At 40.5% G+C, this 20,381-nt stretch overlaps 1 protein-coding gene across 1 annotated transcript; it reads left to right on the top strand.

The window, feature by feature from the left end:
• The first annotated feature begins 1,176 nt into the window (after positions 1-1,176).
• On the top strand, positions 1,177-12,566 carry LOC124706598 (probable manganese-transporting ATPase PDR2). The gene is made up of 21 exons (XM_047238255.1): positions 1,177-1,457; positions 1,557-1,649; positions 1,720-1,922; positions 2,663-2,735; positions 2,809-2,981; positions 3,068-3,233; positions 4,180-4,284; positions 4,360-4,470; positions 4,547-4,633; positions 4,790-4,972; positions 5,048-5,098; positions 5,169-5,294; positions 5,392-5,471; positions 6,418-6,526; positions 6,865-6,993; positions 7,693-7,758; positions 7,866-7,937; positions 8,900-9,048; positions 9,728-9,839; positions 9,931-10,047; positions 11,173-12,566. The coding sequence occupies exons 1-21, from the start codon at positions 1,209-1,211 to the stop codon at positions 12,238-12,240; spliced, it is 3,522 nt and encodes a 1,173-aa protein (XP_047094211.1). The 5' UTR covers positions 1,177-1,208; the 3' UTR covers positions 12,241-12,566.
• Positions 12,567-20,381: the final 7,815 nt, after the last annotated feature.

Here is a 20,381-nt window from a genome sequence, read left to right as displayed (position 1 = left end):
TATTGAGTATGCATGACTTAGTGGCACATACTGCGATTTGGTTACTTTTTAAGCAGCCCATAACCACAAAACAATGATTTATCATAACTTGTGACACAACGAATGTTGAATATCTTCGACACATCCTTTAATGACTTGTTATATTCGTGACACTATACATGTATTTATACTTGTACGAAGAAAGAGAAGAAGGAATGCTGAAAATGTCAATCTCACTGTTTCCTGAATAAGCTTCATTAAAGATATCATGTAGTCGAATTACACAAACCTAGGGCCATGCCATAAACCGCATGATCTCGAGTAGGGAAACCAATCTTCATAACCTTCATAGTTATTGTAGCTACATGATGCTTGCAGTACCACCAATCTATTGAACTCTCTTATAAGAGAAGACAATATTCTCTTTTACCTATTCTCTCCTCCAATTAAGTAGAAATTAAATATGACATCTCTTAGAGAAGACACGTCACCGAGAAGGTGATTTTCCCCATCATACCATACACATTCGCTTAACAACATAATTTTATATTGAAATTAATTATTTCTCATTAATTACTAGGAATGATAGTAACAATTAATGTATCAGAGGAGTAAATTATAGCTATTGTCCCCTCTACTAGATAATTTGGAGGGCTAAGGAAAATAATTCTCTACCTAGGATTGAGTATAAATATCGAAAACATACAAAATTACACTCAATCCAAAATTAGCCGAAGACTTAAAAAGCTCTAAAAAAAGAGTGTGGAAATAAATTAGTACAAGCCTTGATATACTACTACTCCTAACTTTGCTTACAATCCGTTAAATAATGTTCACAACCTCCGAATCAGAACTTTCTCTTTAGCTTTGCATAATCCTGATTGCCTCCCATAAGGAAACGTGGAAGAAAGAAAAAGTCACTCGAGAATTCAGATCGCCGTGACCCGTGAGATTCAACACCGTAAAACCACTAGCCACGAACTGCAAAGCGGTGGAGGACGAGACTCAGGCAGAAGCACAGCAGCGCGAGCAGCAGCGGCGGAAAAACCTCGCGTCGCGGCCGCCGCCCGCCGCCGCCGATCCGATCCCGTCGAGACTGGACAGGTAAACCCCTTCAAACTCCCACCTCGCCATCCCCTTCCCCGATTGGCGTGGAGACCCGATCTGAGCGTCCGTTCCCCGGCGACCCCGCAGCTATCCCCCTCGATCCGAGCGGTCGCGGCGCCGGCATGGCGCGGTTCGAGGTGAACGGCAAGTCCGTGGAGGGCGTGGACCTGCTGCGGCGGCGCCACTGGACGGCGCGCCTCGACTTCTGGCCTTTCCTCGCGCTCTACGCGCTCTGGCTGCTGCTCGCCGTCCCGGCGCTCGACTTCACCGACGCCCTCGTCATCCTCGGCGTGCTCTCCGCCTCCCACATCCTCGCGTTCCTCTTCACCGCTTGGTCCGTCGACTTCCGGGCCTTCGTCGGCCACTCCAAGGCGAGGCACCTCCCACCCCCAACATAGTCAACATTACCCACATCTGCTTGCTGTGCAGTCTATATAGGGTTAAATATCTTATGCTTGTTTGCGGCGCAGGTGAAGGATATCCATGCGGCGAATGCATGCAAAGTAATCCCCGCCAAGTTCCTGGGGTCAAAAGAGATTGTGCCTCTGCATATACAGAAAACTGTAAGTTCGTGATTTTGCTGTAAATTGGTTTGTGTGGCTATGTTTGGTCACTGAGTGTGTGGCTCTTCAGGTTGCCTCTTCATCAGCTTCAGGTGAGACGGAGGAGATCTACTTTGATTTCCGGAAGCAGAGATTCTTCTACTCGGCAGAGAAGGATAACTTCTTCAAGCTCCGGTATCCGACGAAGGACTTATTTGGGCATTACATCAAGGGCACCGGGTATGGAACAGAGGCCAAGATAAACACTGCTGTGGACAAGTGGGGGAGAAACATGTAAGCTGCAGTTTTGCTCCCTCTTCTTGACTTTCAGTAGTTGAGGTAGATGACTTTAAGTTGATCACTTATCGTATATCATCCCGTGAAAACTATTGTGGCCTTCGTTAACTCTAGGCTTCCTTTTGTTTGGTCAAGTTAGGGTTGGGCTACATTGTAGCAGAATTTTGCCTTGAAATTATGCAATTCGATAATAAGTCATGCTTCATTTTAGTGCCAAATTCCGTAGGGAAGTCCCAAATCGACATATTTAAAATATACATTATATGACCGAGGAGAATATCATGGCATGAGAGTAGAGAAACCTTGTTGATGTGCCACGTGCATTCTTATTACGTATCCTGACATGCACTCCTACCAGCCTCTTGTATGTTGCATAAACCATTACCGGAGTAGAGTCTAAACTGTAAATAGGAGCTGAAGGGATTTGCATCATACGTAAATATGTTGACACAACCTGTGAAATTCAATTCTCACACATGCAAATATCTTAATATCACTTAAATAAATAATATGTTGCTGTTGTGGAACAAATTGTGGATATCGAATGGGTGCAAAACAGAGTTTGGTACACGAATTACTTTCATGCGAGCAAAGAGAAGTTTCTGTATATCTGTAGTTTGAAACCAGGAACTCTGCAACAGTTATTCAATTGAATATCTAGCTTTGAACACCGAAGCTTACAGCATACATCAACTGTTTAACTATAGTGGCTAATGCTTGTAAATTCTTTCCAATAGATTTGAGTATCCACAGCCCACATTCCAGAAATTAATGAAGGAGCAATGCATGGAACCATTTTTTGTTTTCCAGGTTAGTCTCTTTCACATCTTACCTTCTATTTAGCTTATATGTCTTTTCTAATAATGAGCTATTACTACTACAGGTTTTTTGTGTTGGCCTTTGGTGTCTGGATGAGTATTGGTACTACAGTCTGTTTACTCTTTTCATGCTCTTCCTATTTGAGTCTACTATGGCAAAGAATAGATTGAAGACATTGACTGAGCTTAGGCGTGTGAAAGTTGATAATCAGATTGTGTTGACTTACCGCTGTGGAAAGTATGCCTCATTCATTTGACTTATTCTTTACACTGTTTCAAGTATATATCACATCCTAATCATGCTTTATTTGTTTATTTATTCAGATGGGTTAAAATCACAGGGACAGAACTATTACCTGGAGATATTGTGTCAATAGGACGCTCGCCTAGTGGTGAAGATAGATCTGTACCAGCAGATATGCTATTAATGGCTGGATCCGCAATAGTAAATGAAGCTATTCTTACAGGAGAGTCTACTCCGCAGTGGAAGGTTTTCCTCTATCGCCCTACCCTCCCACTTATTAGGTTCCATCCAGCAAGTTCTGTTTCTAATTTGGTGTGTAACATTACTTCTCTGTGCCATTCTGAAACTTAATGATTTTTTTTCTTACAAAAGATGCATGCACAGTTGCACACTACTTTGAAATATCCTATATGTTTGTAATTGTATTATATGCTAGACATGGATATACTCCCTCCTTTCCAATAAATAAGGCTTTAAAAAAAAGTTAAGGCAAGTAAAGTTTGACCAGACTTTTTAGAAAAATCTATCAACAAATATGATACTCTATAGTTATCATATGAAAATATATTTCATGATGTATCTGTAATATTCATTTTGTATTTTGCATGTTAATGATTTTTTTGTAAAAACTTGGTCAAACTTTACATGGTTTAACTTTTCAAAAATAATAGAAGCCTTATTCATTGGAATAAGGGTAGTATTGTATATAAATTATGGTTTGCGTGTAGTGCAAAAAATATGGAAATTGAAAGAGTTACTGAAGAATTGAAAGAATTACTTAATAAATACATGCAGTTATGCATGTGAGCGAGGTACAAATGTATGAATCATCTAGGTAATATTTTAGTTTGGTTTCCAGCTCACCATTTGAGAAGACAATATGCCTGTACCATGATTACCAGAATGGCTGGGGCAAAAACACCACCTTCAACTGAATGAGACGGTATTATTCTCAAAAGGAAAGGAAAAATTGAGCTGGTATATGCAGCGAAGCAGAACAATTGTGCTTCTTTTCCACTTATTTACCGGAATTAGTAGCCCAATTTATTCTAGCCAAAAAAAGTGTTCAGTATTGTGTTAATCCAATTGTAGCATCTAAATATTGTTTTCCCTTCTTCCAGACATGTTCTATGATTGCCCATAGCATTTTGTTCATCTTGTTCTAGTTCTGAATGATCATCTACTCCTATAGGTCTCAGTTGCTGGTCGTGGCCCTGATGAAATGTTATCGATAAAGCGAGATAAGAATCATATCCTATTTGGTGGCACCAAGATACTGCAACACACACCAGATAAGGTAGATATATCATTTATGCTAACAATCTATTTTTAAAAGCTTTACAGTATTGTTGACCCCTTTTCTTCCATTCAGTCTGTAAATCTTCGAGCACCTGATGGTGGTTGTGTAGCTTTTGTAATGAGGACTGGATTTGAGACTAGCCAGGGAAAATTGATGAGAACTATCTTATTCTCAACTGAGAGGGTAACTTCATTTCCTGAGTAAAAATTACTGTGACTTCTGAGTATGCAAATTTAAAGCTATTTTAATTGCATGACAGGTTACTGCGAATAGCAAGGAAAGTGGCCTGTTTATACTATTCTTGCTTTTCTTTGCGATAATTGCATCAGGTTATGTGCTTATGAAGGTAATTTTACATAACACCAAGATTGGGAGAATTCATTAATCTTTCTTGTGCACTATCATTTCTTAACTGAAGTACTGAAGTTACATACATCCATTGAATTGTTCGTTTATTGTGAACTTCCTTGTATCATTGAATTGCTCGTTGATTCATATATAGGGACTGGAGGATCCTACAAGGAGCAGATATAAACTTTTCTTGAGTTGTTCGTTGATTCTTACTTCTGTGATCCCTCCTGAACTGCCGATGGAGTTGTCTATAGCGGTTAATACATCTTTAATTGCGTTGGTACGGCGCGGCATTTTCTGCACAGAACCATTCAGAATACCATTTGCTGGGAAGGTTAGTAAAAGAACCATATTATGCTCCTGTTTCTTCTTTCTGTACAATAACTTCCTACAAACTCTCTTGTACCAGGTTGACATATGCTGCTTTGATAAGACTGGGACATTGACATCGGATGATATGGTAAACTATTTTCTTGTAAAAAAAGATCATTTTATTGGAGGTTTGTTAACAAAGGAATCCCATACTTCAGGAGTTCCAAGGGGTTGTTAGTCTGGAAGGCGATGAAGAATTAATATCTGATGCAAACAAGCTTCCTCTCCGCATTCAAGAAGTGCTGTCCAGTTGCCATGCATTAGTATTTGTGGATAACAAACTGGTACGTGGTGTGCGATGAGCACTCATAACAGTCTACATGAACCATTATCAAGGAAAGTCACATGCCTTTTTGTAATTCTATATTCCATTTTTTAAAGGTTGGTGACCCCCTTGAAAAAGCTGCAATAAAGGGCATAGACTGGATCTACACCTCTGACGAGAAGGCCATGTCTAGGAGGTAAGCTATCATCTGTTGCTGCGTATATAATTACCTGAACAACTATGCGCTTCATTAGTAAGCCTTACAAATCGTAAAATTTATGCCATGGTTATATCCCATCGAACAAATTGAAATTACTGGAATTTTCCTGTTTGGAGTTGAAGTAGGCTGAGTCTTACTCCATTTCACTATAACTGTCTCCGGCATTAGGAGTACCTGTTTCCAGTTGTCTGCCCATGGAGGAATAAAGCGTAGTGATTACGGTTCTCACCCGTGTTGAAATGCTTTTAAAAAAGCTGTTCTTATTCTGGATATTATTAGGTGCATGCGTCATCATTTCCCATTAACTTGTGCTTCCCTACCCTTTGTGCATGGTTAGCTGATGACAGTTATTTTAGAATAGAGAATATTGCTACTTTAGGGGGGGATATTATTATCCATGACTGTATTTACAATAGTCATTGGAATCAGTTGGATCTTTGATTGACTAATACTTCCATTTTGAGGTAGTAATCACCTTGCTTGTTAAGCCCATCTTGAGCTCTTAACCATATTACCTTTGATTATTGACTTAGTGTAATGTAACATTCTGCCAACAGTTTCCCTTTCCTTTTCTGAACTTCGTCCATATTTTACTTGGACAAATAAAGATTGTAACTGCCCCATCCTTGAACCATTAACCTTCCTTTTGATGAAGCGAATCTCATCTGGAAAAATTATATATTTTTCTTCGATATCATAGCCTAACTGACTACTCTTTATCAGTTTTTTCTTGAGGACTTCAAAAAATATTTGTAGTGTGGGTTGGATCTCTTTAATTAGTGATAGGGCTATATATTTTGCCATTAGCAGAAGATTGTCAAGTTTTATTCACTTAATGAGTTACTTCCAGTTAAGTTAGTATTCTAGCATCAGTTAAGGTGTGTTCACTCAATATCTTGACGCTCTACTCTGCCCATTGCAGACCTGGTGGCCAACCTGTACAGATTGTACACAGATATCACTTTGCTTCTCACTTGAAGAGAATGTCTGTTATTGTGCGTATTCAGGAGAAATTTTATGCTTTCATAAAGGTAAGGTTCTAATAGACTAAATGATATATTCAGTTCCTACGGTTTTAAGACAAGTTATTAATATGTTGAACAAGCATCCTTCATTAGAATATCATTTATCGAGTAGTGTCGAGCAGTGTTAAGGATTGATATGCAGTCACAGACAAAAGTTTCAATGGTTATATCTCCTCTCCTAGTCGAGAGAATAACCATGACTGCGATTTTTAGTCTTTTCATTAATTTGGCCGTCGGTGTAAGCTGTTTCTGTGTTTCAAGATCCCTTCTATTTTTTTATTTGTCCTTTCTCCGTTGAACTGTTAGTAATAGTGGTTTTTTTTTTCACATCTTGTGGTTTCCAGGGCGCTCCAGAGACCATCCAAGAGAGGTTAGTTGATTTACCTGCTGCATATGTGGAAACATACAAAAAGTACACGCGCCAGGGCTCTCGGGTCTTATCTCTTGCATACAAACTGCTGCCAGAGATGCCTGTAAGTTCTTTTGGTGTAAAACCATTACTTTTTCCTGATTTTATTCTTTTGTAAGTGTACTTCCACAAATTTCCCAAGCCAGTACATAACAAAATCATTATAAGGACCAAGGAGCAACTCTTTCAATTTTTGATGTAAAGGGGACCATATGAGTTCTAACCACTACAAGTGTTTTTTTCTTTTTGAGCTTAACTTCATGGGATTCTGATTTTATAATTTAATGGTATCCCGCCATGCACAGAGCTTGTGGTAAAAATCCCCAGCAATTAGTACCAAGACACTGAAATTGTATGAATCGGTGATGATAAGCTAGATTAAGTATGGTGCAAAGAACTCTGGCTGCACCCAAATGTGAAATACATCAGCAGGAAAGTCAGTATCCATTCCGAAATATCGTTTTGTGCTAGCTATATGTTTATTGATGTACCAGACATGTTTGCAAAATTGAGCTACTTGTACTGTTTTGTAGAAGGGCAACATATGGAGTGTCCAGTATTGTGGGGTAGTGTTGATCGCTTGTTTGGATGATCATAGATTCATACTAGATATTTATAGTGCTAGCAAATGACCTAAATTAGTAGTATTTGTTTCGGGCATTTACAAGCAGTTGCATTTTATTTTGAGTTAATATACTTTTTGAATATGTATTAGAAGTTTATCTGGTCTCAGTTGTTTGACCTCTTGATGTTTGAATAACAGGTTAGTGAAGCTAGGGGTCTGGAAAGGGATCAGGTGGAAAGCGACTTGATTTTTGCTGGTTTTGCGGTAATTAACCCTGAAATTTAAGCTACCAATGTTTTCTCTTTACATATTTTCCCTCTTGTTTGAATATTTTCAAATGGATTTCTTCTATGTTTTTTTGTTGCATTCAGGTCTTTAACTGTCCTATAAGGAGTGACTCAGCTGCTGTCTTGCTCGAATTGGATCAATCTTCCCATGACTTGGTATATCCTCCCATTCTTGAAGTTACAAGTTTGTGATGTAGTTTCAGCTAAAAATCATCATTCTTCCTGCAACATTTCCTGAGTGAAGTTTTTATACATCACTAACCTGGAAGTGGACCAATGTCCAAATCCAAAACTGAACTACCCAACTATTGCCCAAACATACATTATCCAGTCCACATCCTGTCCAAATAACAATGACTATGATCCAAATCCACACGTAAAAAGTCCAGAAATATCCACATCCAAATGGACTAACCACCAATCGAGCAGGTGGCCAGGCTAACTAGGAGCCGGGCTTCATGTGGGGCCTACTTCACGTGGAGAGTTAGCTAATCAGTCAGGGATAGCTAGTTTCGTACGTGATGACCAGCACATCAATACGTGATTCTCTCCCTCACAAATAAAAACGTGAATCTCTGGAGGGCGACTTGGCATCAACGAGCTTGGCGGCGCGTACATGCAGCAGCGCGTATGTACTGCCCCGAGCGTGTACAGCGTAACGTCCAATGGATATTGGATGGATCCTATTCCCTGAGCCCAGCAATATCCAATGTTTATTGGATCTTAGTTCAACAGATGTCCAGATCCAATATAGTCCAATCCAACATGATCCAAGGTAAGCTAGGTCCAAAGCCCATTGGACGGTGCAGATCCAGTGCCAGGTTTATACATCAGTAGTAATATAACCAGTACACACAATCACACAAGTGCCAATCCAACATGATCCAAGGTAAGCTAGGTCCAAAGCCCATTGGACGGTGCAGATCCAGTGCCAGGTTTATACATCAGTAGTAATATAACCAGTACACACAATCACACAAGTGCCTCTGTACTGGTCATCATTTTGCCCAAAGGTTACGTACTTGCTGATTTATTAGTAGCAATAACCTGTGAAGAACTGCAATGGTTTTATTATGTTTTGTTTGATTAAAGTGCTCACCACTTTCCTGATGTGTTAGGTTATGATCACTGGGGACCAATCGTTGACTGCTTGCCATGTTGCTAGCCAAGTAAATATTTGTTCCAAACCGGTTCTAATTTTAACACGGTTGAAGACTAGTGGATTTGAGTGGGTATCCCCTGATGAAACTGACAAAGCTCCATACAGGTAATTATTTTTTATGCAATGGCTTACACTGTGATGGAGTGCTTAGTGCTCGTAACCAGTTTTCTACAATTTGTGAATTAGTACTCAGGCTAAGACCTATGTTTCATGCGTTGGTGTTACAATGCAGAGTTATCACGTCTTTCCACAGAAAGATACAGATTGCTAGTTTTCTGCTAAGACCTATGTTTCATGCGTTGGTGTTACAATGCAGATCATATTCTTTATTAGAAAATAAAAAACAAGAAGGATCTTTTGATTTCCTGTTTAGCATGTGCATATCCAACCCAAATGATGCCAAATTTGAGAAAATCAAACAATATGTCCCAATAAACATATGACTGGATGCTATGCAACAAAGTCTTCATGACTCCCTCTTCTCTATTGTCAGAACTATGTGGTGCATATAAGTTTTTTTAGAAGTCAAATGATGTAAAGTTTGACCAAGTATGTAGAAAAACATGTCAACATGTACAATACCAAATCAATACCGTTGGATTGATCATGATGTATATTTTCATATGGTATACATTTGGTATTGTAGATATAGATAATTTTCTCAATAAACTTGGTCAAACTTTACAGCGTTTGACTTCAGAAAATTTTATATGAACGACATTGTGGCAAGGAGGGAGTATCTTGTTTGGTGACATTTCTTATGCCTTGCATTATTATTTTGTAGAGCTGAGGAGGTTAAAGAGTTATCAGAATCGCATGATCTTTGCATTAGTGGTGACTGTTTTGAAATGTTACAAAGAACTGAAGCTGTCCTCCAAGTCATTCCTCATGTCAAGGTAAGTGAGAATACAGATCTTCTCAAACATGAATGCCCTTGTTTGCATGCTTGATGACTCCTATAACTAACTATACATGCCATTGTTTCAGGTTTTTGCACGTGTTGCTCCAGAACAAAAAGAACTTGTACTAACAACATTTAAGACCGTTGGGAGGGTGACACTGATGTGTGGAGATGGAACCAATGATGTTGGTGCACTGAAACAGGTCAGTACCTGGCTTAAATCCTGTTTAATATGTTCATATTCTTCATTATTATGTAATGTGCATGATTGTGCTCATTATTAAATCATTGGCATGAGTGCATGAATAAATCACAGCTATGACTAACTCATGCCAATGATTGACTTGATTTTGAACATAGCTGTGATTTCAATCTGATATGCTTATTAGTTATTACGACATTGTCTTTTGAGCATATATTCCCTTCCCTATGATTCATAGAAAGGAAGCTGAGTATGAAACTCACACTAATGATTGACTTTATCTTGAACTTGTCTGGTGATGCTGGTCTCATATCTGTTACTACAACTGTCTTTTATGTATACATGCTCATTCCACACAAAAACAATTAGTCATGCACTCATTAGATTAGATTATTTGCTGAAAACATGTTTTGGCTTCTACATCTTGGAAGCCGAATGAATGAATCACATAAAATGGAATCACTGAATCTAAAACACTGAAACATTTTTGTTTTGGTTATGTCTTGGTTAGCGAAGTTTAACTGTACTACCCCAGCCCATTAGTGGTTGGAGTAAGTGTTAGTTGTAATTTGCTTCCATTTGGGACTTGAGGACCAAAAAAGTGAAGAAACATTGTTAGGAAATGTCCATTTAGTGAGAAACCTTATGAAAAGAGCACTGAATTTAAATTTTTGTGTGGTTCTGACTGCAAGTTGTAATGCACTTAATGCTTATCTGTGGGACTAATACTTGACATGAAAAGGTGCCATGGTACTATTATTTCCTTTCTGCTTGTAAAATTGAATTGAACAGTTTTGCGCTTATTTGAATTGGTGGGGTATGAGAAGCGTAGCATATTGAACATATAGGACACATTTGAGCCACAAGCACTCCATTTGATTGTTTTTTAGCAGGTTGGCCTATACTAGCCTGACATTTGATTCCCTCTGCGATTATTCTGTAATATATAGTTCTGCAAGCTCGGTTTTAATCCACTCAAGATTTCTTTGATAAATTTCTGGACTTAGGGCAGTCATATCTACTTTTCTGTTAGCTATTATTTTTCTTCTACTGATTCTTTAGAGTTGCCAATGAAAGATAGGATGCACCTGCTGACAATATATGATTGAAAATTCTAAATTTTCAGGCACATGTTGGCATAGCTCTGTTAAATGCAGAACCGGCGCAGAAAGCTGACTCGAAATCTCAGTCATCCAAACATGATAGCAAATCAGGGAAGTTGAAAAAACCGAAACCTGCTAACGAGTCGTCATCACAATTGGTTCCACCAGCCAGCAGTTCCGCTAAAGCATCCAGCAGCCGCCCCTTGACTGCTGCTGAGAAACAGCGAGAAAAGTTGCAGAAGATGTTAGATGAAATGAAAGAAGAAGGTGATGGCCGAGCACCGGTTGTACAGCTTGGTGATGCTTCCATGGCCTCACCTTTCACAGCAAAGCATGCCTCTGTTGCCCCCACGCTTGATATTATCCGCCAGGGGAGAAGCACCCTTGTCACTACACTCCAGATGTTCAAGATTCTTGGACTCAACTGCCTTGCAACAGCATATGTTCTGAGTGTAATGTACTTGGATGGTGTCAAACTGGGTGATGTTCAAGCTACTATTAGTGGTGTCTTCACTGCGGCTTTCTTCCTCTTCATTTCCCATGCTCGTCCACTTCAAGCACTGTCTGCAGAGCGCCCTCATCCTAACATCTTCTGTGCATACGTCTTCCTTTCCATTCTTGGTCAGTTTGCCATGCACTTGTTCTTTTTGATGTCAGCTGTCAACGAAGCAGCCAAGTATATGCCAGAGGAATGCATTGAGCCTGATTCGGAGTTCCATCCAAACCTTGTCAACACAGTTTCATACATGGTGAACATGATGATCCAAGTGGCGACATTTGCTGTGAACTATATGGGCCACCCATTTAACCAGAGCATATCTGAGAACAAGCCTTTCAAGTATGCCCTCTATGCAGCTGTTGCTTTCTTCACAGTGATCACATCGGATATGTTCAGGGATCTGAATGACTATATGAAGCTTGAACCCTTGCCTGAAGGAATGAGGGGCAAACTGATGCTCTGGGCTATGCTTATGTTCTGTGGTTGTTATGGATGGGAGCGGTTTTTGCGATGGCAATTCCCAGGCAAGATGCCAGCGTGGGAGAAGCGGCAGAAACAGGCAGTTGCAAACCAAGACAAAAAGCAGGCATAGGATCTTGTATTTTTTTCCCCTTCACATCTCCACTGCCATTTGTCATTTGGCAACGATCTTGTCACTAGTGAACTGATCATGGTTGCACTCTAATATGTAGTTTAGGAGAATTTTGTCAGACTCTTTAAGCCCTATTTGTAGGAGGGTAGTCACTCAACATACATGCCTGGTATGGAGGGTCAGATTTTTCAGGTTCCATACCTTCTGCTAATGATGACATGAATATGGATGAACATACCATTGAACACACCAATGGTTTATGAGTTATCTGCTGTTATACCATTGAACACACCAATGATTTTATGAGTTATCTGCTGTTTGAGTTATTTGATATGTCTTTCAACACATTCTGTGTCGAGTTATTCTTACCTGCAAGAATCCTGCCATGCCACAAGTTTGGCATCTGCAACTACTTGTCCATCAACCAATTTTGTCAGATGCGATGCAATTTCACCGCGTGGCAGGTATACTTTTACGTTAGTTCGCTATCATGTGTATTTCATGGGTGCTGGAATTGCGTTTGCTGAGTTGGTTTGGGCGAATTACTGTCGTATTTTTGTTGTTTGAAAACCAACTGTTCGCTTATCGTCTTTCAACTGGATCGATAACTTCGTTGATGTCTTCTAAGGGCATGTAAATTGGTTTAGATGGATGCTGTCTGTAATATTATTCTATGTCATCTATAGACAATGATACAGACAGTGTATACAATAGTCTGTCTGTAAGTTATCTATTTTTAGTCATAGCTATATGTGAGTATAAGTTATAGACACCCTTCATACAACAGTAAAAATGGTGTCTGTCTGTAAGAAGCCTACAGACTGTCTGTAACTTTACAGACAGCCTCCTTCTCTCTCCTTATTCTCTTTCCTCCACATCACCAAAATCACCTATAATTATCTTTTACAGATAGCTGAGTCATCACCATTGTACATGCCCTAAGTTGTGATCGACCGGATCGATGGCGCGCGGCCTAACGGTGGCTCGTACAACCGCACCAATTTTCGCGTCAACTTCATCGCTGAGAGCTTGGGATTTGACCCGAAAGTCCACGGTCGACCAATTCAGCCGCAAGTTACCCTCCCCTCCCTAAATGCTACGCCCACCTGGCAATCCTCCGTTTCAGAGATAATTGACCTGCAGCATTTGCTCTAGTGGTTAGTTTCACGCGAGCAAACGGCATTCACTAGAAAAGCATATCAAACTTAAGTACGGATTGGAGAGTCACCATATGTTATCTCTACTATTAAGAGCAAACTGGTGAATGCCTGGTGTCACATTTTCAGGATGGACAATAATACCCTCCACGTTTTTATCCTACCAAGATGATTTATCTCAATGCAATCTTGAAAAAAAAACCTGCGCGCGGAACAAAGAAAACGCAACTAAGGGCATGTACTATGCTGGAGAAGGCAGCCCTCCCTTGTGCCTTCCACGTAAGCAAGAGAAGGCAAAACAAACATCTGCTACACCGCATTGTTGCTTAGAGTTATCTCTAACGCTTTAAATGCTAGCAAAAAATCAGGGATCAACAATAAACAGTATATGTGCAGACTATGGTGTGTTTCATGAGTGTGCAAATCGTATGTGTTGTCCACCAAATACAAACGGATCAAGATGTTGAATATATTATGACTGGAATAACTCCACAGTTGAAATACATGAGAAAAATGCGGTCGATCAACAAGTCATGGCAAAGATGAATTTATTCATGTTGCGACTCTTATATGAAATGTACACATAAGAATTACGTAGTATATAAATTATATACATAAAAATTGTGTAGTAAATTGACTCAAATTAATGAAAAAAAGTATTATTCTTTGCCAAAACAATCCCAGATATTCTCGACTAAATCGGACTTGAGCTGAGTATGTGTCTCCCGGTCACGAATGGTGGCACTTCTTCGCAGGACATCTTCGAAGACAGGGTGAGCACCCTGCACTACTTCAGGTGGTAGAACGGATGATATCTCTGGGTTGCGATTCAGGTCCAATGGGGTGTTGAAAGGTTTCCGTTCATCCTCAACTATCATATTATGAAGTATGACACATGCTTGCATTATAGATCCTATGGCTGCACGTTTCCAAAATTTCGCCGGACGATTTACAATGCTAAAACGAGATTGGAGTGCTGCAAATGCTCGCTCGACGTCCTTCCTTGCCCCTTCTTGATGCTTTGCAAACAATTTGGCCTTATCATTCTGAGGAAGCGGTATTGATTTCACAAAGGTAGCCCATTCCGGATATATGCCATCAGCAAGGTAATATCCTGTGTCATATTGCCTCCCATTGACATTGTATTGAACCCTAGGAGCCTCTCCTTTCAAAGTACTGATGAACAAAGTAGACCGATTTAGAACATTAATGTCATTGTTTGACCCAGCAACTCCAAAATAACCATGCCATATGCGAAGATCATATGAAGCAACAGCTTCAAGTATCATAGTAGGAACTCCATGGTGACCTGTGAACTGACCTCTCCATTCCATTGGACAGTTCTTCCATTGCCGAGTGCATACAATCAATACTTCCTAACATGCCGGGGAAGCCACGAGCATGGCCAATTTGCATAAGACGGTGAATTTCTTCGGGTTTTGGGGGGCGCAAATATTCTCCGCCGAAGACCTCAATAATTCCTTGCGCAAATGCACTCAAGCAATCCAATGATGTGCTGGCTCCGAGATAAAGCACCTCGTCAAGCTGGTCGGCTGATGTCCCATACGCAAGCATACGCATTGCCGCTGTACACTTCGGAGCGGCGAGAGACCCTCGCGATTAATGGCATCTACTCTATTAGTAAAATAGGGAGACCGATTGCTTGAGGGCATCTACGATTCGTAGGAAGAGTGGTTTACCCATGCGAAACCTTCTGCGGAACATCTCTGGTGTGTATAGAGGCTTCTCACAAAAGTAATTAGCCACAAGCTTCGGTGTGCTGCTGCATGATCTCTTGGTATGTGCCTTCTTGGTCCACTACGACGACGAGATGATTCTGCACTTCGTTCTTCAAGCTTGGCCTTCAACTTCCCTGCAATCTTCCGACCAATCGAATCTAGAAACTCTTGCTCTGCCAAGAAATCTTCTAGTGTGTACACAATAGCTGGGTCTACATCATCAGCTGCATCAAAATCATCAGAGGAGCTGTCGCCTGATTGAGACATAGCCTATGTAGATTGCAAACATAAGTTGTGTTTTGGGCGTGTAAGATCTATTCAGGGGTGGGTTTCATGTATATATATATAGCATATCTGACGTGAAAAGCAAGGATACATGCAGTTGAAAAATCGGACTTGAAGTCCTTGACATACACGGCACACTAGTAGCCCAAGTTCTGAGATAAATACAACTCGTGAAACACAGTTCAGATCCAAAACAACTCAAAATAAGACTTTCCTTGAGACACGTGCACGTATTGCCAATTTGAAACAATGAAAACTCTATCAATTTCCTTGAGACACACACATACTCCAAGTTTGAAACCAAAACAAGTACTGTATAATATTAAGAAAGGCAACGAAACCTCATACGGTATAATAATTCCTGTGCGTTCAATTTATACTCTAAGACGAACACGAATATAAAAACCATGCGTAAATCATTTGAAACTTGTGGAGACACACGACAGGTAGTTCGGCACCAACAGTTGCGCCGAAGTTTCCAGCGGACATGAAGTCAAGAGCCAGCACTACAAAACACAATATTTATGCAAACTCAGCAGCTAGTACATGACGTTAATCTATATAGCCTTATTGGTATTAATGCTTACCTTTCAACTTTGATGAGTTTTCCCCCATAATGTTTCCCGCATTAATGAAATTGCCTTCAAATGCTCAGCTTTCATATCATCAGGCATCCCGCTAGTGTCATGTGTGAGGAGCTTAGTGTATTGCTCTAGCATTTTGGCTTTTGTCTTTGCCTCCTTGTTCTCCTTTGCTGCCTCTAGGGCGAGCCGTGATGCCTCAACTTTATCCTGTGAAATACGTTTTTGTACTTCTAGCACTGCAGTGCGATTTTTGCTAGCTTCTTCCTGAGCTTCAATATACCTATCAAGCTCTTCCATATCCTTTGACACCTGCTTATTCTTTCCTTTGCCATCTCTTTCAGCTTTAGCCTTTTTGACCCCCATAGAAGGACGTGGAATGTCATCAGTTTCTATAGCAGATAACTTAACCCCCACATCTCCCAGATCAGCCACATCACGTTTCTTTGATCCGTGCATTTCTGCATTGTAAGCGTGCCACTTCGGAATTTTTTACATGCCTCCCAAGTATCCTTATGCGAAACGGCCCATGGTCCTTTTCATACTTCCTTTGGAACTTTGTCATCAAATCAGCTTCACTCTGTCCACTAGAATATACCTGACTTATCTCTATATAAACAGCATGGAAATCATTTACAATTTTGTTTACTTTATGCCAACGGCTCATGCATTGCTTCATTTGCCTTTTTCGAGTGGTGTCGGACGTGTTGCTATTGTACTCAGCGATCCATGACATCCCAATACTGATCATTCTTCTTGTAGTTTCCACTGATAGCATCATTTGAGTTACTCAGCCAAGCACTCATCTACATTGGAGAATAAAACCTTTGTTAATCTTGGACATATGCATAGGGCCGGCCATATTTAGTAAGGAATGCAAGAAATTTAGAAACTCACCAATCTTTCATCCTCCTTTGTTGTCCATGTCATTCGTTTTTTATTGCTAGGTTCTCCATCATCACCATCTTCAAGATTAATACTCCTAGAATGTGCACGCTTATTCGATGCTTTCTTTTGGGTCTTTTTGGTACCAGATGGATGTGCTGCTACTAATGGAGTGTGTTGTGCAGAACTACCAACAAAATTGTAGTTTTGTGGCATATCTGGATGGCTAGGAATTTGATGTGGAAAAGGGAAACTAGCAGGAGTTTGTAAAAGATTCACATAACCTTCTGGTGGATGAACATCATTTACCCTAGACAGGACAAACATTGAAATGTTAAAATAATACATGATAACACTATGAGAGAGAAAAAACTAGTTCAGCATTGATTAACAATTTATTACCAGCACTATCTTTACTTAAATATAAATAGTTAGGGGAAGATAGCTATTTACCCAGAAAAATAACTATATGGTTTGGTTAGAAAGTTAGGATTCTACGCGTAGGTGTGAAAGTACTGTAATTTATAGCTTTCCAATACTTACGAATCTACATATAATTTTGTATTCGCTTCACACTATAATTAGAGGGGAGGAGCTTCAGGGTCAATTGTTGATGAATCCCAGCAAAATGAATGTGCAATTCTCTGAGCAGATCATCAATAACTGTACAGAAGGCTTTTAAAATTGTACATTAACTAGAGGTCTGAAGCAAAGACAACTATGTGGAAGATACATGTACATAGACTAAGAAAATTCGATGCTTCCTATCATTTTGCTCTGTAATACGAATCTAGTATTTTCTAATCCTCCGGCCGAGCAACCCATCCCATCTAATAAAGCTTACAAATTCGAGAGTGCAGATTGCAGCATATTGATTCACTTAGATATAAAATTAGGACCACCGAGCATCATCAGATCAACCAGATAATAAAGATGAAGAGAAGATCCATTCAGAGAAGTACAAGGAGAAGGGCCTGACTTACCAATCCGTTGGAGAAACAAGATTGGGGTCACTAGCGGCCGCCCGCCCCACCAAACTTTGGAGGCGGCCGAGTCGGATCCGGCATAGTCCGGCCGTGTGGGAGGAAACACGGGCACCGGGGTGGAGAAGTGTATCCACGAATGTGCGAGAGACGAAGGTGCTTCATTCCGAGCTTGCTGCCTGTGAGACATGGCCGGAGAAGTGGTGGCTCGGATGGATTTCCGTTGTCGATGGTAGTGGCGGCGGTAGGGTTTGGTTTCTCGTTCCTCGATTGGGTGTGGATATATGCCATCGAGAGAGGAGGATTCGGCGCTGGGAGAACAAGAATTTGGCGCGCCAAGCAAAAATAATTCGCGCGGATGACGAAATTAGCTTTCGGAGCAGGGGATTTGGAAAGCGCGAGGATAGGAGAGGGCAAGACGTACAACGCGAAAGTATGCCTTCTCCTTCTTAGCAAGAGATGATCTCTTACGGAAGGGAAGGCTCGCGCGATTTTACGTTCTCTCTCTGCTCCACGTCACGAAACGTCCTACGTGTCATGGTTAAGAGAAGGCTGACATCAGAGCGTTGTACATGCCCTAACAAAACAACTCCAGCCCGTGTCACGTTGAGTGCCTGGTGTCACACTTGTAATAATTACATAGAAATGCCATCACAATCCTGTTCATAGCTCTGGCTTGCCTCGAGAAAAAATCGGCGCCAGCCCATGGGTCCACACTACCGGTCTACCGCACCTGCCGCGCAGCTCTCTCGCGTGGGAGAAAAAATCGGCGGTGGCCGTTTTCTGGATTTCTACGTATCTCATCCGTGATATCAGGCTGTTCGTTCCTTCTTTGCCGTTCGTTCCACACAGCGAAGTAGCGAGCCAGGCAGGCTGAGACTGAGCGAGAATGGAATCGTGGACTTGGGATGGTGACCGCGCTGTTCGGCAAGCAAGACCACTTCTCGTACAGTGCAGCGGCACACAGGCAGATCAGAAGCAGCGGCGGCAGATCAGCAAGGGCGGGTGGGGACAGCTCTTTGTCCACGGCTTGGCTGGGTATATCAAGCAGGCCAAGATTTCCACTAATATACATGTGCGTATGTCGCTGTTTCGTGGAGTTGATTATCTTCTTGTTTAACTTAGTCTTAGAGAAGAAGTGATGAATTAGAACGTATACACGTAGATATCTCAGAGTGCATGTGCGATGTTACTCTCATACTTTCGGTTCTCTTTTCATTTTTGGTTTCCACTTTCCAAAAAATTAAATCACCATAGAGCTGGAATGTTAAAACGGAAGTTTTTTCAGCAAAACCATGGTCAACTGTTACAATAATCGGTATCTCAAAATGTTGGGGTTGCAGAAAGAATAATCATAACTATGGAAGATATAGAGAAGGCAGCCGAAAATTTTAATAAAGATACTGTTGTTGGTGGTGGAGGGCATGATATTGTTTACGGTTTTGCTATGTCTCAGTCAACTGAGATTTTCTTAAATCTAAGTCAATTACAAAAAAGTGTTTGAGTTGCACTTTTCTGTTAAAAAAGTGCAATTGCACTTTTCTGCTAGAAATGTGCAACTGAACCGAGTTGCACTTTTTTTTAAACTGCAGTTGCATTTTTCTGAGTTGACTGAGACTTAAAAAAATCTCGGTCAACTTAGACGTAGACACACCCTATTGTTTATACGGAGATTTTATCGAACCAGCAGTGTAGCCATCAAGAAACCAGAGAAAATGGTTTAGAGGGAGAGTAATGAGTTTATACAAATGTAGTAAACTTTTGTTGTTTTCGCATCAAAAAAATTGTTATAGTTTAGAGTTTGCCCTACCATATTTTTTTCATCCTCCGCCACCGATCTTGTGTGAACTTATCTTTGGTTGGTTGCTTTACATCTAACCGTCCGAGTATAATCATGGAAAGAAACTACAAATTAATAAGGAAACAATTACACAAAATAATTCCGGTACGAAGTAATTAGGAAACAAATCACGGTCATTTCCTTACTTGCCTTCCGTAGAAATTTCTTACCCGAAAAAAATATCTTCTACCTTATATCGTTTCTTCCTATGTCTACCGCGCGCACTCTTTCTCTCTCTCGATCAACCGCGGGCTGTAAGGCTGAACACATCTGCCTGAGCTCATGATTTATCTGTATAGTACCGAGAATATTAGAGGACTCAATTTTGCTATCAATTTTAATATTTTAGGACATTCAACCAGCTGCTGCATTTAATCTAGATGATGTTATGTATGATCCGGGCGTCTCACGCGACTAAAATTAGTAGGTTTTAAGTGTTTTTGTGCTTTTTCATATTCGTGATAGTTGTATTTCGCTGATCATTATAGTTGAATATTTTGTGTGTGATTTACCCTATGATTTATATCTACCAGACATGCATTGTGTGCGTTATCTTTTTCCCCTAAATTTGTTCGCCCCGGCAAACAAAAATTTCTGGGTCCACCACTGGATGAGAAGGAGAAGAGTGGTGCGCCCGGGCGGCTTCTACGGGCCCCTCTAGCTAAGGGTCA

The sequence above is a fragment of the Lolium rigidum genome, chromosome 4 (assembly GCF_022539505.1).
Source record: "Lolium rigidum isolate FL_2022 chromosome 4, APGP_CSIRO_Lrig_0.1, whole genome shotgun sequence".
NCBI classification, from domain to species: domain Eukaryota; kingdom Viridiplantae; phylum Streptophyta; class Magnoliopsida; order Poales; family Poaceae; genus Lolium; species Lolium rigidum.
The sequence above is the reverse complement of the archived record's forward strand: the minus strand, read 5'-3'. Positions and strand labels throughout refer to the sequence as shown.

Coding starts and splice junctions, on each gene's coding strand:
- LOC124706598 (XM_047238255.1), top strand. CDS start 1,209: ATGGCGCGGTTCGAGGTGAACGGCAAGTCCGTGGAGGGCGTGGACCTG. Junction 6,527..6,864: donor AATTTTATGCTTTCATAAAG/GTAAGGTTCTAA, acceptor TGTGGTTTCCAG/GGCGCTCCAGAGACCATCCA. Junction 7,759..7,865: donor TGATTTTTGCTGGTTTTGCG/GTAATTAACCCT, acceptor TGTTGCATTCAG/GTCTTTAACTGTCCTATAAG.